The sequence below is a fragment of the Marmota marmota genome, unplaced genomic scaffold (genome assembly GCF_001458135.2).
Source record: "Marmota marmota marmota unplaced genomic scaffold, marMar, whole genome shotgun sequence".
Lineage (NCBI taxonomy): Eukaryota > Metazoa > Chordata > Mammalia > Rodentia > Sciuridae > Marmota > Marmota marmota.
The window spans coordinates 15,513,113-15,536,786 of NW_026000057.1; the positions used below are offsets into that span (position 1 = coordinate 15,513,113).

Here is a 23,674-nt window from a genome sequence, read left to right on the forward strand (position 1 = left end):
GTGACCTCAATAGTTCAGATGAATTTTTTGATGTTCATTGGGGGTAATATTTTACAATATTACCCATAATGTGAAATTCCCCAGTCTTTTGTTTTATTCATAAACACCATAGATAACACTGTGAGCTTAGGGTGACATGCCCAGCCTTCTCTGAACAATCACATCTTTATATTCAATACTCTTCTGGTTTGCTGGTTGACTGACAAAGGGCTTGACTAGTCCTCAACTGTCACCTGACAGTTCGCTCCAGTCCCACACTGGAAAAAAGGCGGTCCCGACCTGCAGCCCTGTGAAAGCCTCCCTAGGCAGGTGCTGGAAGTCGCGATTCAGCCGGGGGTGGGAAGGGAACTGTGAGAGCAGGAAGTAGCTCCCGGAGAGTTGGTTGGGCGAGGGAAGGGGTCGAGTTCAGGGCGCCCAGTAGTACTCAGCCCCTGCGCAGCCGGAACACAACGCGGTGAGTACAGAGACCCGGTGGCGTTGCCGGGGGCGGGAATGACTTTTCAAAAAACAGACGGGTGGTTAAAAGAAAACTCCAGGCTCAGAATAGATACGTGCAAACACTGTTAACTTTAACCAAGAGACCAGCAAAGGCTTGCGGGAGATTTGAGGAAATTAGCATGAAACTAAGAATGAAATCATTGTGAAGCAGAACAAGCAGTATAGATCAGAACCCACCAAATACTAATTTAACAAAGAAGGAGGGGGATGATTAGAAGTTTAAATTGGTAGGGAAAACGTAGGGGGGAAATATTTACTAATAAGGGAGATGAAGTAGTAAAATTTTAAAAAAGAATACAGTTTAATAAAACATAGACAGTTAAAAGTAAACATTATAAAATTATGTTGGTTTCACTAAAAGTTCAAACAAAAGGAAAAAAAATGAAAGTTTTTATCATGGAGAAATGATAAATGTTTGAAGAAAGATCTTTAACGTGATTTAAGATTAGACAATGAATACATGGATGGAAATATCCCCTTACACCCCATTAATATGTACAATTTTTATGTTTTGTGCCAGTTAGAAAATCAAATAATAAAAATTTTAAAAAGGAAAAAAGTAAATGTAAAATTACAAAGAGAAATTCCATCCAGCACCAAAATAAATATAGTTTGAGACTTAACAGATTTGGACTAAAAGCAATTGAGAGCAATATGCTAGAAAAAAGTGATGGTGCTTTTCTTTTCCACAAAACCTTCATTGATTTAGAAAGAGGTAGACTCTTTCTTAAAGACAGTAAGTTATTGCCAACACATATTGAAATTACATCACATGCTGTATGCAATAAACTTTATTTATATATGGATTATAACTGATTAATGTTCATACAGCAGTCAAATTGCAGTTCATGCACTCTGATTAGCACTTCAAATTATTCTTTCAATTCAGGGTGAAATCTGAGAGGTATAAGGCTGTCTGACAATAAAATAATCTGCTGTCTTTGAAATTTAGTCATCTGTTTTTATCAATGTACTTACAAAGATTTTGTTTTGCTTTGTTTCTTTTTAATTAAAATGGGGAAAAAATATTCTTATCTAACACCTAATCCTGTCTTTCTACTCCCATGATAGCTTTCCCAGATAATTCTCATCTCTCTGACCCTTCTTAGCTCTGATATCATATCTTGGCAGCTCTGCCTATTTGGCCCTTGAGGTTTATGCCTGTGAGCCATTTCGAGGGCTTAAACTTTCTTGGAGCCTATCAGTAAAACAATTACATGGATCTTTAAATATTTATTATTTTTAAAAATAAAATAATAAGGAAAGTTGATTTCAGGTGTTTTTTTTATTCAATACATATCAACAAGATATTAAATTTGAAGAAAAAAGAAAAACTGGATTATCTTGAATTGTATTCCACAAGGTTATTCCAAAGGGTCAATACAAATACAAAATGGTATTGTGGAAAAACTGATAAAAGTGTGTGTGTGTGTGTGTGTTTGTGTGTGTGTTTCATGAAGTTCACGCAGCTGAATAAGGTGAATTGTATTTAGTGGTCTTTTCCTAATGTTTTCTTATTTTTAAAAAATGGCTCTTGGTTTCTTGCAGTTTGGGTCCTTTTCTTCATAGGAGAACCACTGCTGTCCACTAGAACTTTTTTCAGTGATAGAAGAGTTCTGTAACTTGCACTGTGCAGTAGGGTAGCTTAATGGTCACATGTAGTTATTAAGCACTTGAAATGTAGTTGATGTGGCTGAGGAACTGAATTTTTCACTCTTTTATTTGATTTAATTCATTTTAATGAAAGTTTAGCTATTTGTATGTGCCTAATGGCTCCTGGATTGCACAACACAGACAACTAAGTAGCTGACTCATACACTTCAACTGGTTGATATTATTGCACAACACACCACTGCTGTTATTTCACTTTACAAGATTCTTGAAGCATGTCTTCTATCAGTTTATTTTTTTTTAAAGGTCATAATGATACAGAGGTTCATGAACTATATATATATATATATATTTTTTTTTTTTCCCTCTGTGCTGGGATGGAACTCATTGCCTCCCAAATGCTCAGCACAGAGTCTACCTCTATTATACACCCACTGAGATTCATGAACTCTTTAGACTAAAACTTACAATGGGTATATTACTCATGATAAAAAAAGTACCTTTCCCCCTAGGGAATTCTGAGTTTGTAGCAGCAGTACAACCTAAAGTGCCCTGAAGCTGATGTTGAAAAGAAAACAAAAGCTTTTGCTTAGAAAGCACGTAGGCTTTCTAGAAGTCCTTGCAGGTGTTTTTGCATTTGATTGTCACAACAACCAACTGAAGTAAACCAAGTTCCAGTCCCCAAATCTTTCCCTTATACTAGTTTACCTATAGAGAAGAATCTTTTATATAATGTAATAAAAATTGGATCCAGATCTTGGAAGAAGTTAAATTGCAAAAAAAAAAAAAAAATGTTGGATTTTTAAACTTGTAAGTTAGTGATAAAACATACTTGTTGGAAGAATAAATGAAAAAAAATTAATGAATGAACATGTGGCATGTGAACATTATATAACTGCATAATGTTCTAAGCATCTTCAAGAAGTTATTTTAGAGTCCATACTTTTGATTGATGATAATATGTATTAATTACAATTTGTTCAGAGATTCAACACTTCTCGATTGTTTCATTTTTATTTCTTTTATTTCAGAAACTCTTGAAAAGCATATAGAGCCAAAAGTGAACCAGCCCTCTCTTGCACTCCTGGAACCATGACCAATAATGGAACAGATCTAGCCATTGGCTACCTCTCCTCTTCTGTAGCGGTACTTTTGTTTGGCTCAAACTTTGTGCCACTTAAAAAATATGATACTGGTGATGGTAATTATTTTCTCTTCATTATTAACCTAAAATTATTTTTAAATCTTTTGGGTCTTTTTAAAAAATTATACCTAAAAAAGTAATGAAAAGTATTAACATAAATCATTTGACAGTATCCATACCTGTTTATCTGAGAGTTAGTATAGGATCACCCTTAAGATTTTATGGTAAAACAGTGGAGCTAGGTACTGTCAGGAAAGCTTTTCAGACAGTATCTGCTATGTTTACATAAGAAGAAAATCACAGTAAATTCTAATAACACTTGTTTTGAAAACACACATTTCCGACATGATTGATGTATTACAGAACAGTGTTGAGCCTAAGAGGAGTTTTGTTCTAACTCATATGCAATTTTGTCTCTGAGAAAACACTAGGTGAACAAAGAAAACTGCACCAAGATGAATACAGATGTGTAGTAGTAGACAAAATGCATGCACATGTAGACACACACACACAAACACACACACACTTTTCAAACCCCTAAGCTTCCTCAGTTCACCCCATGTGTTATGCATCACACTACATGCATCTGAAGGCAAAATCTTTCACCAACTTCACAGTAATTTCATCTTCCAGTGCTACTTCTATAGCTAACTTACAGTCTTTTTCAATTTCGCGTGCTATATTTATTGCAGCATTCATGTATTTAACCAGTTAAAAACAACTGTCATTCTCATTAGGTCTACTCTTTTTTGATACATCGCTGATGAAGTTTTCCAGTGTTCTTTCCCCAAAACCCGTTTTCCCTAAAAGCTCTGTGGTTTGTATTGCATGGTTTTTGCATAGTTTTGAAGGCTTTGCAGTGATATTTAGTAATGCACATGTCATCTTAAAACTGCCTGTGATGTTTATTTTAGAGAATGAAAAGTCAGAGTTATTTTTATTTAATACCCTCCATATGGAAGCCAGAAGGAATTGAGGATATTGGAATGAGGAATATCTATTAGGAAGAGACTTTCTGTTAGCATTTATCTCCCTAATTTCTTATGTCTTCATACTGCCTAGACCATAGGATTACAAATCTTTTTCCTCCAGAGTCTTTCTTCTCTTTTTATTTGGACTTGAAACAGGAATGGAAACTACTTAAAAAAAAAAAAAAAAGCGGGGGAGGGGGAAGAGTAGAGGACCTGGATTTTAGGTTTCTTGCAATTAGCTTTGTGCTTCTGGGCAAATCTACTTCTTGAAATTTAATTTTAGTTAATTTAGTGATTAGTTAATTTAGTGATTTAGTTAGTTGTTTGGGCTTTGTAGATTGAACCCAGGGCCTCACACATGGCACATGCTCTACCATTGAGCTATACACACTCCCAGCCCTGGGCAAATCTTCTCAGATCTTTCATTTTTAGTTTCTCACTTGTGAAGTGAAGAATTTATAAAATGAAGTTCCTTTTCATCTGGTGATATTACTTTGTTGTCTTAGAAGCCAATTTTTTCCCTCTCCTCCACTGTGAGAGTAAATAGAAATAGGCAAAAATCATCCTCAAAGTCAAAAGTGACAGGTTGAGTTATAACTGACTTTTTCTTTCAATGTCAACTATTTCTTTATCTTTTTAATTCCTAAATCCTTGATGGTGCAGCAGCTTCAGAGAGGTACAGATACATCTCATATCATCAGGTGATCTTCAGATCATCAGCAAATATCAGCTAAACACATTACAAAGGAGAGCAGTCCTGATCTAGAAGGCTTATTCTCAGATTTGTAATTTCTGGCTTATCACAGGCATTAGACTCTAGATGAGACCAGTTGGGGGCCATAAAAGACTTTATTTTTATCCCAGAGTTGGCACAAATCATTCCTAAAAAGTTTTAAGTCACTGTGTGCTACTCTAAAGTCTTAATGCCATGTTTTGGGTGGATGGCTCTTAATGTCACATCTGAATGGAATTACAGACTTGGTCTGGCCAGCATTCTGTAACTGAGAATTCCTGATTTGTTTGATAGGTGAAAAAAAAAATAAGAATTAAGCCATAATGCACTGTGTATAGGCTTAGCATCAAACAACCTGTGTTTAAATTTCAGATCTACAAACTAGCAGCTATTTGGACAAATTGTTTAATCTGGGATTTATTTTCTCTTTAAGTTAGTGTTAATTACAATGCAGAATACTTGTAAAAATGAAATGTGCAAAGTGCCTATTGCATAGACGTTTAGTAAACTGTGTCCATGCCTACTGTGTTATCTCATCCATATTCCTAAGCAAAAATTCACTCAAATCGTTTTGGAGCATTAAGACCAAGTTCTTTTGTTTCCAGGAATGTTTCTTCAGTGGGTTCTTTGTGCTGCCATTTGGTTGGTTGCTTTGGTGGTCAACCTGATATTACGATGCCCTAAGTTTTGGCCTTTTGCAATGCTTGGGGGCTGCATCTGGGCAACAGGTATTGTATGTTGTAACCTTTTGTATAATGATTTAATAATGATCAAAACACGTCTCAAACTCACAAAGAGAAGAAAGAGCACAAACAGAAATTCTCTATAATACTTAGTCATAGATAATATAAATTAACTATGTAATTTCTTCCTTTTAAATATTCAATACATATTTGTGGACATTTCCTGATTTGTTCCTTTCAATGATTTTTAAGTTCTTGACAGAAAATTATTATTTCAAATATTTCAATCTTTTTAAGCAAATCTCATCTATTATCTTATGTGCTCATAAGCAAGCATCCATCCAAACTACAGATTTTTACAACCTCAGTAGTGTTTATATTCACTCAGCAGATTCCACTGGGAGTCAGTGGGGAAGAGCCAAATTTGGGGATATGTTACAGATTGGGATAGTACAGATTGGGATCATAGCAACTGATAGGATATGGACCACAGAGAAAAGGGAGGAATTGATGATGTAGGGCTTTATTATAGTTGATTAGGAGGATGCTGTTATTGATACATGAGGAAACAGAAAGAAATATTTGGAAGGGAAAATGATGGAGTTAACTTGGAACCTTCTGAATTTGAAAATCCTAACGTTTCATCAATAGAACATCTAGCTGCAAACTTCTTATCAGCATAACACTTCACACTCAAGCAAGTATAGGCTGGAGCTGTCATGCTGGGAGTATGTGTCTCTGGTTGACAACTGAAATCATGAAATTAGGTGCAGTACCCAATGAAGAATATAGATAATGGCAAGAAGAGCATGTTCCAAGTGAAATCTGCAGGAGGCACTTAATCCAGAAGGCATGATGAGAAAGAACAGCTGGAAAGAACTAGAGAGATACAGGAGAATAACCAGGAATTGAAGGAATCTTGGATATCCAAAAAGGAGATCTTATAAGAAGGAGGCTAGACTGCAGGGCTGAGGCCATGCTAATGAGGGGTTAAGAACTGGTAAAAAGCAATCATGGATTTGGCCCTGAGTGACCCTTAAGAGCACAAGGTAATAAATTGGGAGATTTAGAAGAAAAGTCAATGAAGGTGAATGTGGAAACCTGGAAGACCAGTCCATGAAGGTAGAAGGGTAGATTCTGAGGCTATATTGGAGTCAAGGCTTCTCCAGTGGTTGGCCCCAGATCGATTCAAGGAGAACTATAGTTTTATCATTTACATCTTTTACAAAGAGCCCTGAAATAGAAACCCTTGTTAAGGATGAAGAACATCTGTACAGTTAGGCAAGAAGCCAATTCAATGTCTTCATGGGATTTTTCCCTAAGTCTAGTTCTTTGAGCAATCATAATTGTAAATTTAATGCTAAAAAGTAGTTATCTTATTTTAAAATGAAGAAATATCCTTTACCAAATTTATATAAACCCCATGCACTTCAGTTGAAGTTGAAATAAACACTAATTTTAAACACTAATTTATAAATTTATTTTATATATTGAAAATAACAAATTTTTTTCTGTGTATTGCATCTACAGGGAACGTTGCTGTGGTCCCAATTATCAAAACCATTGGTTTAGGCCTTGGAATCCTAATCTGGGGATCATTTAATGCTATAACTGGCTGGGCAAGCTCAAGGTAATACAAGTCAACTTTTCAACTAAGATTCCCTTCACCCATACCCAATGTAAGACAAGTGCTAAGGATTGGGCTTGCTGAGAAGAATAGCATATGATTCTTATTCTCACAGAAATAAAAAAATGTCACATTTAATTATTTTTTTAAGTTCTTAGTAAATTATCTAGATACTTGATCAAGATATAGCAAAAAAACCAAAAATATTGAAAGAATTATATCTAGGAAAAAAAGTGGGAGAAGGTAAACTGAATGTTTATTTCCTCTTCCTATTACCTGACAATTAACTAAAAATGTTATATGCATCATCCTCATTTTATTTTCATAATTATGCAAGTTAAGTGCTATAAGAGAGCTGATCCTCAAAGAGGTTGAGTCATGCAGGTCACAGACTAGTAAGCCAGGATTCAAACCCAGCTTTCCAATTCTAAACCACATATTCTTCCCTTACAGCAGATCTGCAATCTGTGAACTGGTCTCCTGCTTTTCAATGCCCATCCATTTAATATTAACTGTGGCTAGTTTTCTTTTTGGGTTTTTTTTTTTTTTTTGGCTTTGTTTTGTTTGTTTGTTTGTTTGGCTTTTGGTTTTGGGTTTTTTGGTACCAGGGATTGAACCCAGGGGCGCTTAACCCAGCCTCATTTTTGTTGTTGTTGTTTTGTTTTTTGTTTATTTGTTTGTTTTTGAGACAGGGTCTCACTAAGTTGCTGAGGTTGGCTTTGAACTTGTGATCCTCCTGCCTCAGGCTCCAGAGCTGCTAGGATTACAGGCGTGGGCCACAGCTTCTGTCTCTATGGCTGCTTGCAAAGCAAGAGAACCTCAAACCTAGGAAGTCTGAAACTCTAACTCTGGCCCTTGAAGAAAAAGTTTGCAAACCCTAGTTCTAGAATAGTGCTGTCCAACAGAGTAGCCACAACCCACAGTCTATTTTTATTGAATCCACAGGCTATGAGTTAAACATTGAGAAAAGCAACCATTAAATTTCTCAGTTGTACTAGCCACATTTCAAGTGCTCAGTAGTCATGGATGGCTGGTGGCTTCCCTATCATATAGCGTGCATGGACCAGTCTAACTGCCCTTGGTCTACATTAATGTGCACACTCAAGACAAATTTGGGGAAATGAGCAGAATGAAGAATGTTGCTCTCACCTTACAATGTGGGCTCCCCTTGCAGTCAAAAGCATTATTACCACCTCAAACCAGGAAAGCAAACTAATTTACTAACCTCCACTGGGTACATTCTTTCTTGTTCTTTCCCATTACCACCTGAACTTTTTACAAATAACTACTTTCTGCTTCTTCTTGCCTCCTTATCCCTTGCCTCTATATGGTTCTCAGTAATTCTTCGTGATGATCACCATAGTGTCAAGGCATGAGGGGAAAAAGAAAAAGAAGAATTTAAAGTGATTACAAAGAATAGAAGTTTTTAACCAAGTTATTTAAAAATATGTTTCTAACACTATACAAGGGCTTGGGTGTAGCTTAGTGGTACAGCGCTTGCCTAGCTTGCTCAAAGCCCTTGGTTCAATATTCAGCATGCAAAAAAAAAAGCTAAATAGTATACAAAATTGCAGCCAATTAATTAGTATTCAGTTATTCACTTGAACTATTTGTTTTCTCCTTCTTAAGTTTTAATAGAAAAGGGACACTTACAAGTAATACTTTTACATATGGTAACCCATTTAATGTTTATAACAAACCTAGAAGTACGATTGTTTCCCCACTTTTAACATGGAAAATTGTCCAAAGATAGAGTTAGTAAGAATAAGGGCTAGAGTTTGAACCTAGGATCTGGCCCCACATCTATGCCCTTAAACAATATGGTACAACATGTCAACAATATCTAATTTGATATGACTCTCTGAATTTCCAGGTTTGGCTGGTTTGGAATGGATGCAGAAGAAGTACCAAAACCTCTGCTAAATTATATTGGAGCTGGGCTCTCAATAGTAAGGTACATAGCCATTTCTAATGTTTTAGCTATTCTTCCAAACATTTGAACTGCTTTTTAAGGATCCTGATGTGTTTACTTTTTTAGAGCCTACATTTTATAAAATCTTCAGGATTTTTTCCTTCATATTCTTCATTTATAATGACAAACCACTTTTAGAGTACAAAAATACTAGATCTGGATTCAGGAACACCATCAGTAGCTATCTAAAAATTGGAGACACTGAGAAAGTCACTTAAGTTATTTGAAGCTCAGTTCTATTATCTATAATTTGTAGAAAATCAGAATACATAGCTCATAAATTACAATCAAGGTATTTTAAAGTATACTGCTAACTCAAACATGCTATATAAATAAATGCTGGCTTCCTGATGCCCTGAAATAGTCATTGATTCTCTCTTCTGTTTATTATATAGTCCTAATTCATTCAAGGAGAATATGTCCCAAAGTCCAAGTGGATGCCTAAAACTGCAGATAGTACCAAACCCTATAATTTAATGCCTTCTCCATCTTAACTCCATCTTAACAGTGTGTGATAAATGCATAACTATGCATTTATCACACACTGTGACAATTCTTTTGCAATTTGAGGTGCAACAGAAAAACTATCATAAATTTCTCTTCCTCACAATCTCTTACCATGGATCTTAGCAACTTCAGCTCACAATGATTTTTCTTTCCTTTCAAAGTTGAGAACTTTTGCCTTTATACTTAAAGGAAGCAACTTACAGTTTCTCTTTGGCATATCTGCTTTGCCCACACCAGTACTTTGTGTTTGGGGGCCACTACTAAGCAAAAAAGGGGCTACTTGAATAAAGCACTGCAATACCATGATAATCAGTTTGATAACCAAGACAACTACTAAGTGACCAATTGGTGAGTAGCATATACAGCATGGATACATTGACAAAGGGATGGGTTATGCCCCAGGCTTGACATGATGATACAGCACGAGATTTTATCATGCTAGTCAGAATTATGCACAATTTAAAGGTTATGAATTGTTTGTTTCTGGAAGTTTCCATTTAATATTTTCAGACCAGGGTTGACCACAAGTAAATGAAACTTTGGAAAACAAAACCTCTGATAAAGGGGCCTACAGTACTCACTCTGTTGCTAGTGTCTATTTCTGACTTCTCACTCATTCTTCTTAACCTAACTAGATAATCACTGTCTCTCCTGTGAAAACACATGCTCTTTTGGATGCCTATTTTTGAATATATCTGTGTCTAGTCATACACACTATATGAGTGAGGATAAAAATGAATCTGAATCTCTACATGGTGATGTTTGTTCAATAAAATTCTAACAGGAATTAGGTCACCTTAAATTCAGTCCCCATCCTCTCCAGACTCCATTTATATTCCCTGTCAGTCTTCACAAAATGAATAGCACAGCCTAGAAAGATTTTAGTACATTTTTAGTCTTCAGGGAAAGAACAGTATATTTCCCTTCCACCAGCAATGATGGCTTTTCCCCAGCCACATTCAGGAACAATCTCTTTGTCATTGAAATGTTGCCTTAGAGAGTAGTCCTAGGGCAACTAGAGGAGAAATAATGTAGATTATTCTAAAGTAGTATATTCTGGACACTTTTTGGTTAGAGGCTATTTTATATATTTTTTACGACTTACAATATTCTACATTTGAATAGCTCTCTCCAAAGCAATTTCTTTTCACCCTAAAGTTGTAATGTAGCATGCCTTAAGTTTTAACTTAATGGTAATCTAAGCCTAGTTTACCCAGTCTATTAAGGATTGTTCTCTCAATGTTTCTTTTTCCTGTAGAAAGAGTGCATTTTCTAAGATTACAAATTAATTATTTATGTTTTACCACTCTTCCTGTGTGACCTTGGGCAAATCATTTCATTTCTCCAAGTCTTGGTTTCTTCATCAATAATAATAATAAAACCAATCTTATGAGACATTTTGAGGATTAAATGAAATGAAATATGCTAAATGCTTTGAAAATATTAGGTACCATAGTTAATGCTCATTTATGTTAGGCAGTTTTCATTTTGATCACTTTTTTTTAATAATTGTGCTAGCTTTCTGTTACTTAAACAAATAATACTTGAGATTATCAGCTTGGAAAGAGAAAGTTTATTTTGGCCCATGAATTTGGAGGTTTCAGTCCATGGTTAATTTGCCCTGTTGCTTTGGGGTTTGTGGTGAAGCAAAGTAACTTGGTGGGGAGCAAAGGTGCTCACCTCATGGCCCAAGAGAGAAAAGAAGGGACCAGTTCCCAAAGTCTCCTTCCAGGGAAGCCTCCAATGAGTTAACTTCCTCCACCACCTCCCCTACCACAGGCTAGGGACCAAGCCTATAACACATGGGCTATCCTAACTATAGCCTGGCACGATGGTGCATGGCTGTAATCCCAGCAACTCAAGAGACTGAGGCAGGAGAATCACAAGTTCTAGACGAGTCTCAGCAACTTAGTAAGACCCTGTCTCAAATTTTAAAAAAATTAAAAAATAAAAAGTTTAGTGATAAAGCACCCCAGGTTTAATCCCCAGTACTGCAGAGGGGGAAAAAAAAAGCCTAATTATAGCATTACTCTGATCAAATTTATGTTAAACTAGACAATGTACTTGAGAACTCTTGCAGCTTGGCTCAGATCTGAATCCATGCAATGATCTCTTCCTGTGGGGTCTCTAGGACCCCAACTATGTTTCTCTTCAGGGAGGAATTTTAAGAATCTGTCATTTCATTACTTTAACTCATTTAAATCAGTTTTTTTTCTGAAGAACATTCATTGGATAAACTTGGAGCTTCATGATGTGTGTAAAGAAACTTGGAATATGGTTTAGGGTGTTGCTTTTCTATTTAAAATTAAAACAACTGTTTGGATCCTCTGTACAATTCAATCTTTAAAAGATTGTATAGATAATTTCTAGCTTTACATTTTCCCTCTGTGACAACCTGTATAACCAAATACCACACTAGGTATTTTATTTATTTATTTATTTATTATGGTGCAAAGGATTAAATCCAGAGGCACTTAACCACAGAGCCATATCCCCTTTTTTTGTATTTTATTTAGAGATGGAGGCTCACTGAGTTGTTTAGGGCCTTGCTAAGTTGCTAAGGCTGGATTTGAACTTGAAATCCTCCTGCCTCAGTCTCCAGAGCCACTAGAATCATAGGCATGCACCACTGCATCCAGCCACACTAGGAATTTTAAATAACAGAGGATTTAATAGAAGGTATGGTATTGTTGACCCCATGGAGCAAAACAGGGAAGGAGAGCACAGCCCAACAGGCATTGCTGGATCAATTGCCTCTGCCTTGAGCTAGCTTGCTGGAAACCAATGGAGCTGCCACAAAAGCACAATGACTTTGTGCATCTTTTAATTCTAGCCACATGCCTCCCATCAGCATGTTGAACTATGAGATCCTGAAAGAAGCAAGATCCATTATTATCCATGTACAACAACCCTTTCACATCATCATCAGACTTTTCTAAAACATGTTTTAAACATAATAGATGATTAATAAATGCTTATTGAATACAGTTCAATACTAAGTCAGGCATTTGCTATAAAAATACCAGATGTGTGTAGAGAGTGCGTTATGATAGGCGCATGAAAGGAGAAAACAAAAGGAGAGACGTCAGATAGAAAGGTAGTTCTAAAGAAATGGCAGGACGACTGCAGTGGCAATTTGGAAGTTATGTTCATATCATAGGTACTTAAAGATTTAAAGTGTGTTTTTTTGCTTAAAAGGCAGCTTAATGCGGACACATGTTATGATAAATATCACTAAATATGTTTTCTTTACAGCGCCTTCATATTCTTATTCATCAAAAGTGAAATATCAAATGGCACATATTCCATGGACACCACCCCACTAATGACAGAGCAGGTGAGTCTCAGTAGAGACAACTGATTTGAAACATGAAATCAAAATAGAAGGAAAACAGCAAATTTGAAATACAGATGAGGAGGTAGAGTTTTCTTTTCACTCATGGTTGCATGAAAGAGCTTACTTATTGTGACTAGGTCTGTGCAGCAGGCAATCAATATTTGCACAGTAAAGCTCCTCAGTAAGCACAGAGGTTTATTTATTTTATGAATGTTAGATGCCTACTAGGAGATGTATGTATGCATCCCCATATTTTAGGTTGATTTATGAACTTGTACAATAAGGAAGCCCTAAATTCTGCAGAGGAATGTAAATAAAACTTTAAAAAGCAGTAGGGTAGATTTAATGCAATTCCTATTAAAATTACAATGATGTTTCTAGTAGAAATAGAAAATGCAACATGAAATTCAGTTGGAAAAAATAAGAGGTACAGAATAGCCAAAGCAATCCCTGGCAAGAAAAGTGACACAGAGGCATCACAATACCAGACCTTAAATTATACTACAGAACTATAGTTACAAAAACAGCATGGTATTGGCACCAAAACAGACATGAAGACCAATTTTACAAAATAGAAGACACAGAGACAAACCTTACATAAATACAATTATCTCATACTAAACAAAGGTGCCATAAATATACATTGGATAAAAGGTAGCCTCTTCAACAAATGGTGCTGGGAAAACTTGGAATCCATATGTAGCAGAATGAAATTGAACCCTTAACTCTTACCCTACACAAAATTCAACCCAAAGTGGATCAAGGAACTATGCATTAGACCAGAGACCCCGCGCCTGCTAGAAGAAAAAGTATGCCCAAATCTATCATATTGGCTTAGGAACTAAATTCCTCAAAAAGACTCCTAAAGCAAAAGAAGTAAAATCAAGAATCAATAAGTGGATGGATTCAAACTAAAAAGCTCCAGGGCAAAGGAAATAATTGAGTGTGAAGGGAGACCCTACAGAATGGGAGAAAATCTTTTCCACCTGCACCTCAGATATAGCATTAATTTCCAGGATATACAAAGAACTCAAAAAACTTAACACCAATATGATGATTATTAATAATAATAACCCAGTCAATAAATGGGCAAAGAAATCAAATAGGCACTTCACAGAAGACAAAACATGAATGGTCAAAAAATATATGAAAAAATGTTCAAGCTGGGCACAGTGGCACACATCTGTAATCCCAGCAGCTAGGAAGGCTGAGACAGGAGGATCACGAATTCAAAGCACGCCTCAGTAAAAGTGAAATCAAGATAGGAAGAAAACATAAAGCAACTCAGTAAGACCCTGTCTCTAAATAAAATACAAAATAGGGATAAGGATGTAGCTTGGAAGTGCCCCTGAGTTCAATCCCCAGTACCAAAAAAAAAAAAAAAAAAAAAAAAAAATCTTCAACACTCCAGCAATTAGAGAAATACAAATTAAAACTACACTGAATTTACATCTCATTCCAGTCAGAATGGTAATCATAAAGAATATAAGTAACAATAAATGTTGGTGAAGATGTGGGGAAAAATGTACATTCATACATTGCTGGTGGGACTGCAAACTGGTGAAATCCCTACGGAAAGCAGTATGGAGATTCCTCAGGAAATTTGGAATGGAACCACCATTAGTCCAGTTATTCCACTCCTCGGCATATACCACAAAGACTTAAAATCAGCATACTTTAGTGATGTGGCCACATTAATATTTAAAGGAGCGCAATTCACAATAGCCAAGCTATGGAACCAATTTAGATAAAGAAAATGTGGTATATATACACAATGGAATATTACTCAGTCTCCAAGAAGAATGAAATTATGGCATTTTCCAGTAAATGGATAGAACTGGCTACTATCATGCTAAGTGAAATAAGCCAATCCCAAAAAACCAAAGGCCAAATGTTCTAATATGTGGATGCTAACACACAATAAGCAAGGGGTGGGAGGGAAGAATAGAAGTTCAATAGAGTAGACAAAGGGGAATGAAGGGAAGGGGAATAGGAAAAAAGGTAGAATGAATCAGGCATAACTTTCCTCTGTTCATATATGAATACATGACCAGCGTAACTCCACATCTTGTACAACCGTAATAATGGCTCGTTATACTCCACATATGTATGATATGTTAAAATACACTCTACTGTCAGGTATATATAAAAAGAACACATTAAAAAAGAGGAAAAGAAAAGCAGCAGGGTGGAGGTCTTGAAGAAGGAATAGAGCAGAGGAAACCAATGAACAAGTCAACGGTATCATGTGAAAGGAGAAATGACACTTAATTATTCTTCCCATTTCTCTTCTATTATCCTGTTCTACATAAAGGCAGAAACAGAATATATAAGGAGCCACTCTTCTGAAATTGACAAATCTAAATTAGTCTGGAAGAGCAAATCTGAGTCAAACAGGAACATCCTTTTTAAGAGACCTGATGTGTACGTGTCACTGGCTATATATTAAAGAAGTTATTTTAGGGCCAAGCCCTGCCATGAACCTGGAAACTAATCTCCTGTGTCTCAAGGATTTCCTGCCATTGGCCCAGAGTCCAGTGCCCCACACCTTCCCTGAAAGATGCTGCTTCTATTCCTTACTTCAAAATAAATCTTTTCTTCTCTCCTTAATCTCCTGTTAAACATTTATCAACTAAAATGACTGGTATGGCACTAAAGTTGACTAATAATTTGCTTAAGCATAAGAGAGAAGAGGTTTATTAATCTGTAGGTATCTGTAATCAGGGATGTGTTTCGGGGGAATGGACGACTTAATATGGGAGGTTCCTAGTGTTCGTTGCCCATTTTAAGGACCCTGATAACCAACTAACCAACCAACCAACCTTCAAACACAGGAATAAAGTAGTACAGTAATAGAAATAGAAGTTGCTAAAGATACATAGAAGGCTAAGGATATTTTCCTAGACAAGGAGGAAGGATCCGAACAAGCTAAGTCTAAAGACACAGAATGAGCAGAATGGCTTAGTATGCAGCCATGAGTTCTGAGCCCTTTCAGTCAGAAAGCAAAACTTTGTTAGCTCATGACAAAGAATTCAAACCTAGTTTCTTATCTCATACAAAAGTGTAGATACAGCATCAAGGACACTTTGAGTTTAAGAAAGACAAAAAATTACAGTCAATAGTAGAAGTATTATTATGAATTTGCTCATAATTTTTCCTGTTGTAGAATACGAGACTAATTTTGAAACATTCCTTGAAATATTAACTGATTCAGTTCCTAAAATTGAAGTAAACAAACTTACTGAGTTTAGGCATTCCATATTAGGAGCCTAAGTTTTTCTTGGCTCCTATTTCTTTACAGGTTGTTGAAATATACAAATGAACCACAAGAGTTAATGACCTTTGTTAGTTTCAGTAGCTATATCAAAATAGCCACACATTATCCTGTGAAAAATGTCAGTGGAGAACTTGTCAACTGCCAAACCATTCTGAATGAAAGAGGGGACAGAATCAGAAAGAAATGAACTCAAGCTATCAAAATGTGTGGATAGCATGTTCATATTTTAAGGTATGTTTGAGAGAGGAAAGGAAATCACTGGAAATCTTTTTGTCACCAGAGCAATTATGACTTGAATGTTCTTTTGTTTTGGTTTCTGCCAATGTTTTCAATAGGCGATCAACACAACTCAAGATCCCTGTCCTGATTATTCCTGGGTGGATAAACTTCCTACAGTATACCACCGCATAGTGTAAGGAGAGGTTACTTCTTTATTATTCTGTCTCATATCTGGTTAAAGCAGGGTAGCCAGAGTGAAGAGAGATTCCTCTGAGTTCAAGGAGGAGATAACACAAGCTTTGACTTCTAGTCCCTTGGAGTGAGGTTTTCTTTGTCCCCTGCTGGATCTTAGGTACAGAGGCCCATGAGCTCAGCTGCTTTGGGGAGCATTGCCATTGCAGGTGACAAAGTCCACATGATAAGCGGGTGACAAAGTCCACCTCATGTTTCAAGACTATGCACCAAAAGTTAAAACAGGATAGTGTAATGGCCATTTTATCAATTGTATTCTCAGTAATGATGATCAAGTTAGGGCAATACACTTCTCTAGTACAGCAGTGCCCAGGATGCCCACCCCACACTCAGGTGTTAGACAGTTTCAAAATACCAAGATATTGTTGTCAAATATAATGTAATATTTTGTGTCTATGTGAGTCCTACCTTCACTGTGTCGATCACAAGGACTCAGAGAATTAGGTTCCACATAAAACTGTTTTATTTTATGGTGTAAGGTTTTATGAAATTTATGTTTGCTTGTTTTTTTCTTAATTTTTGGACTGACAAAAACATGAAAATATGTAACAATATACAGCTTGCATTTTATAATTCATGGCTGCTTCGAACTTTGTGTGGTGACACTTTTTCATGTTTTTGTCAGTCCAAAAATTAAGAAAAAAACAAGCAAACATAAATTTCATNTGTGTGTATATATATATATATATATATATATATATATATATATATATATACATATATATTTGTTTATATATGTATATATAAATAGATGTGTGTGTGTGTGTGTGTGCGTGTGTGTGAGAGAGAGAGAGAGAGAGATGCTGGGCATCAAACTCAGGGCCTTGTTCATGCTAGGCAAGCACTCTATCACCAAGCTCTATCCCCAGTCTAAAGCTTTGCTTTTAATTATATATATACTATCTTCATAGTGGAAATAAGCAGAGAAATAAACAGTTAAAAAATTAAATGAATAAAAGAATGAACAAATAAGCAAGCTGTAAAAGAAATAAATATGTTGCTATTTTTGCCACAGTATGAAATCTTCAAATAAAACATTTTTTCAAATATTTTCAAATGTTTGGTTTTTTGTTTTTATTTTTGTTTTTCATGAATCATCTTCCCCCACTTAAGGGGATATTTGTTAAAGAAATAAGATTTTTAATTGCCTTATAACTAAGCAGGCCTGGTTTATGTCTTGTTTGTTTTGGGGACATGAAAAACCATTTCTCCATGAAAACCATTTCTCACATGGCTCAGGGATTTCCAGTGTGAGAAAAAAATCCTTAATGATTTTTTTGTTTTGGTTTGTTTTTTTCCTGTACCTTAAGGAGATCAATTATATTGATTCCTTAATTAAGAAGTATTAAAATTGAATAAGAATTTGAGTTTAGGCTTAGGAGGGAATCATTTTTGCCTAAATTTCCTGTTTCATGTTATTACAGTTTATAGTAAGTTAAAGGGATTATTGCAAAATAATAATCACCTCTCCCCCAAAATCACTGGCAATCTCTGCTTTGTGGAAACAAGGCCCAAGTCTGAGAAATCAGCATGACTCCAGTGCTTAATATGAAACATTTTCTCCTTATAAAAAAGGAATATTTTACCTGAAATATCCAGATTATTGGATTAAGTCAGCACTTCCCCTTGACCATGCCATAGTCAAAGAATGCATAAACAAGTCTGTGGGTCTCAAGAGTTGTTTTCAACAAAAATGTACTTAGTACTTTGTCTATCATAGTTCTGTTCTGGATATTATACCGTGTTTTTAAAAGATGCATCAGGCATAGTGTCTGTCCATAAATGGCTCATAATTTAATTGAAGAGTCAATTTTATTTATGTAGACTGTACAATACAATGGAAGCAATATTCCCATCTTATGGTGTGTAATGACAGCTTATAGCAATAATCCACTCTGACTTTGGCAATTCATGTACTTCCAAAATTAGACAACAGACTGTGCCTGTCCTGGTTCTCATGCCACTTAATACTGCAGGGTACTCCTTTGACTTCTGCCAACCACAGAGCTTGAGCTAGATGGGTGATTTCTGCTAAAGACCTTGTGATCTGCATTTTGAAGCTTGCTTTACTTATGATTCCATTTGTGTGTTTGTCAGCAATATTGCTCTGGGCCGAGATTCATGGTGAATTATCTTTGTTTCCGAAGGGGCTGCAGTCTTGCAGTGATATCTGGAATACTCTATGGGTCTACATTTGTGCCAATCATTTATATTAAGGACCACAGCAAAAAAAATGACAGCATATATGCAGGGGCAAGCCAGTATGGTGAGAATAAAATGTTATTTTACTTTATAAGCAAATTCATTAATACCTACTTGTGTTAAGAATATGAAAAGCAATGTGATATAGTATATGTTGGTATGCATATTTGATCTTACTTTTTCATTTTTTTTTTAACATCTTTTAGTTGTAGTTGGACACAATACCTTTATTTCATATATTTATTTTTATGTGGTGCTGAGAATCGAACCCGGTGTCTCACATGTGCCAAGCAAGCACTCGACCCCTGAGCCACAACCCAGCCCCTTACTTTTTCACTTGTGAATGGTGATTTAGAAAAGTCCTGAAGACTAAAAGTAATAAAGGACTGAGAGTATTTTCATGTGATCTTTAACATACAAATAGAATCAGCTGTAGTCAGGCTTCATTTCAACTATTGGGATCTTAGCACATCATTTTTGGCTTTCCAGCAAGATTTGGTGATATTTTCCATTTAGATGATCGCTGGGAAAATATGTATTCTTTTGCTGTTTTTAGAAAAGGCTAAAGTGTGGTACATAATACTTTTAAATCAAGTAAAGGTCAAAGTACAGTCTATTGAGTCAGAAGATTATTTTTTCAAGCACAGCATGGTACATTGAAAGGCTCAACATAATGCTTCCTGATAATATCTCACTATTTAATGGTAAAATTAATCTCTCAGGGATAAACTCAACACTGTATGCAATAGCCTTGAACAGGGTCAGGAGGAGAGGAAAGAGGATCTACTCTGGGGTTCTGTAATCATACTGAAACATGCCTTACGCCCATGAAATGATAAGGGAATTAAAACACGAGTGAAATAAAATTCTAGATCATATGGTACAGAAAATTAACATGACCTGCGTTCAGATAAGGGAAAAGTTTGGAGAGCACAAGTCATGAGGGAAAGGTTAATGAAGAAGCAGACATTTGAACTTGACTTGAACAGAGCACACAGACTTTGGGTAGATGCCACCATTTCCTTCTTCCTTTTTATATTTAGCCTCATATACAGTACTCAGCCATTTTATTGACTTCTGTCTTTCTTGCTAAGGTATCATACAAATACTTTTTCATATTTGTATTCTTTTCATTTTTAAAGGATGAAAACTAATAAAAATAGGATAACATAGGATAAATTAAAAGGGAAAAGCAAGAGGGAGGAAATAAATGGAACCAGGAATAAGTCTAAAAACTTTCTACTACACTTGCAAGAAATGAGCATAAATTTGGCTCTCCGATTTCTTGTAGCCATGAGGGAAATTAGATCGGTCCTAGGATTCAGTGAACACAATATAAAAAGAACAAATTGTTCAGGAGTAAAGTTGTTCTTGGTACTGGGACATAATAAACAATGCCTCAACAATGTCTTTACACAAATAGAACAACGGGTTCTTAGAGATCTTCCTTACCACAATTCTGCATGTAATCTGATGGGAACACACTTTATTCCACTTTATTAAAAATAATTCTAAGGGGCATTATTTTTATTTTATTTATTTAACAAACACATATGTATCATCCGTTGTAAGATCTTTGCAAATACTCTGTTAGCCCTCATAGCAATTGATACCATTGTTATCCTCATTTTACCACTGATAAAATTAAGTCAGAGAGACATCAGGTGATTTGCCCAAGTCTCACATTAAGTGCAGAAAGAGGTAGTCAGTACTTTTAATTGCTATTTTATGTTGTCTTTTGTGGAGGTCTATTTACAGAAGTATCATTCTTGTATGACCCAGAAGTATAATTTAAGATTAAGAAGAATTAGACAAACTCTCTGTCCTTCAGCATTCATCCACAAGAAAGCCCACTCATCTTTGTCAAAATTTTAGGTGACAGAAACATTGAATCCAAAGTGACTTTGCCAGCCAAAAACCTGTAGTGCATCCATCTGTGTGGCCAGAGTGCCATCTGCTTAACCTGTCAGTAGAATTAGGGTTTCTCAGAGATCAGCACCATCAGGTGTTATTACTCCTTTCCTTTGTGCAACTCCATTTATAGTAAACAATTCAATAAAACTCTCTTTGAAACAACTTCTGGCATATCTTTCTGTATTGTTGTCATCCACAGTGGAGCTGCTGATCTCAAGATTGATTAATAGACCATATAAAATTTGCACCTCCCAGATGTTTTTATCCATACCTCCTCTTCAGTTGAGGTGAAGATTTGCTACAATTGCCAGTCATTAGTAAAATGAGGTCTGAATACCTACCTTTAAAAAGGAAGCATTGGGCTGGGGCTATACCTCAGTAGCAGAGCGCTTGCCTACATGTGTGAGGCACTGGGTTCAATCCCTAGCACCACATATAAATGAACAAATAAAATAAAGGTATTCTGTCCACTAACAACTACAAAAAAAAATTTTAAAGAAATATGTTAACATCATGGTCGCGTTATGTTCATTGATGTCTTATTTAGCTTTCCAAGATAATAATTTTTAAAAATTTGATGTTTAGATTTGATTATAGTAACTAATTTACTACTTAATATTTCTATTTATGAATATGTTTCTTAATATTCTATACAAACACATGTAAAATCTGAGGATGATCAAATGTAATTAATGGTTCCTTTACTTTTAAGGTTAATTTTGGTGAGTTTGTTTTATTTGCAGGCTAAGTGTACTTGGGGTGATTAAAATGATGTGTAAGATTTTATGATGTGTATTTTCAGATTTAGACTATGTTTTTGCACACTTCAGTGGCATCTTTCTTACGAGTACAGTCTACTTTCTGGCCTACTGTGTAGCCATGAAAAATAGTCCCAAACTATATCCTGAGGCAGTCTTGCCAGGTAAGAATATCAACTATGGAAAATCTCATTACTCTGTGAAACTATCATCCTCTATTCATTTAGCTTGAATGATTGTTAGAGTTCAAAAAATGTGTATTTAAAATACATATGCATTCATTCTTAAACCATTAGGCACTGATAGTTAAAATAATAATTTCTCACTTAAGAGTTTATTATAATTCAATTGGAGATATAGGACCACAAGTAAAAATTTTAATAAAATATTTTTAATAAATTAGAGGTTTATTTTGAAATCCTGATTCATTTTTGCTGAAGTGTATCAACTTCTAGAAAATGGTAGAATATTTACTGACTACCCAAAGTATTGTGAGAATTCAGCCAATACTTTCAGTTAAATGCTATGAATTTTTCCCCTTAGTTCTATCATCATTCTGAATTTCACCTCTTCTTTATGTTTATAGTTCAGAGTAAATGGTTTTGCAGGAAATGTTAAGATCCAGTACTTCCCTGGGCCTCTCTCTACTACCCAATTTCTACCTGAACTCCACTTTGGGTACTTTATTTATTGTCAACAAAGAGAAAGCAGTCAAGAGCAGAGAAATAATTTGGTTTCTAAATTGACCCATAAAACACAGTTCAAGAACCCATATTGGTCAACAATGTTGATAGGAATGCATTGTCTGTGCACTTTGATGCTCCTGTGGTGTTGGAAGAGTGAATTTTTCAGGAGCAGAGCACAGCTTTCAAATGAGGGTTGTCTGTGTGTGTTTCAGGGTTCCTGTCAGGAGTGCTTTGGGCCATAGCTACCTGCTGCTGGTTCATCGCTAATCATTCTCTAAGTGCTGTGGTCAGTTTTCCAATAATCACTTCTGTAAGTACAAAAATTGTTTGTCCAAATTTTTGTGTTTCAAATCAAATCTATTTTTTCTGAGCACTCTTAGGAAATCATTAAAGCCTGTCATAGAATTTGATCTCTTTAGGAATAAACTGTCCAGGTACAGAATCTGTTTATCTACAACAAGCTCTCTCTAATCTTCATGTCCTTGATTGTTAAGGAACATTTATAATCTCATTTTAACAGGTTTGCTAACTAATGTTTAATCTTTAATATCCTTGCTATTTTTGTTTGATCATTTTGCCTATTATCTTAGATAAATCATAATTTGCTATTTATAATATCAATCTTAGTAAAACAGATTATAGCAAATGGTTGTATGTATGTTATCCCACTTAAATCTCCTAATGTCCCTGAAACTGAAAGTATCAGACACTTCTTGATATGGTGTTACACTATTATGAAGGACAAATTTCAGAAAATACTAAGGCAAAGTATTAGCCCTGAATGATGCCATTTATCATAGCATACTTAAGACAATTTGCTTCATCTGATTTTCTAGGTGTCATTTATGTAAAATATAATTTGATATAAAAAATGTTTCCTTAGGCATAATCAGGATAAGTATTAATAGAATGATCCTCATTTTAAAGATGAGAAAACTGAGGCAATAACTAAGAGCATTATCCAAGTCATATGACTAGTGGAAATCTGAACATGTCTAAGTACAGAGTTTCAGGTATACAGTGCTACTTTCTGCTGGCAGTGTGGAATCCAGTCCAGATCCATTATGGTACTAGGACTGTTAGATCCACAGAAATGCATTAATGTGTCCTCTAGACATCTTGGATTGCTTGCCAGTTATCTTCCTGCCTTCTCTGCTTACTAAGTCATCATGGCAAACAGTTTGCAAAAATGTTTTAGTAGCACACCTGTGAAAACCTGTAAAAATGAATATTTTTTAAACATTGAAACAGGATGTGGGGCAGAGGAGGGACTAGATCTTCAT

At 35.5% G+C, this 23,674-nt stretch overlaps 1 protein-coding gene across 2 annotated transcripts in view; it reads left to right on the forward strand.

The window, feature by feature from the left end:
* The first annotated feature begins 235 nt into the window (after positions 1-235).
* The window catches only part of Tmem144 (transmembrane protein 144), a 33,093-nt gene continuing 9,654 nt past the window's right edge, over positions 236-23,674 (forward strand). The window contains exons 1-10 of one of the 2 annotated variants that reach the window (XM_015484521.2): positions 238-454; positions 3,141-3,310; positions 5,563-5,685; positions 7,171-7,270; positions 9,141-9,221; positions 13,002-13,083; positions 16,696-16,772; positions 18,979-19,097; positions 21,750-21,869; positions 22,604-22,701. In XM_015484521.2, the coding sequence (XP_015340007.1) occupies positions 3,202-3,310; positions 5,563-5,685; positions 7,171-7,270; positions 9,141-9,221; positions 13,002-13,083; positions 16,696-16,772; positions 18,979-19,097; positions 21,750-21,869; positions 22,604-22,701 (909 nt within the window). In that variant the 5' untranslated portion in view covers positions 238-454; positions 3,141-3,201. Of the gene's footprint in view, positions 455-3,140; positions 3,311-5,562; positions 5,686-7,170; positions 7,271-9,140; positions 9,222-13,001; positions 13,084-16,695; positions 16,773-18,978; positions 19,098-21,749; positions 21,870-22,603; positions 22,702-23,674 lie in introns of both variants that reach the window. The other variant, XM_048813569.1, reaches the window with a different exon arrangement.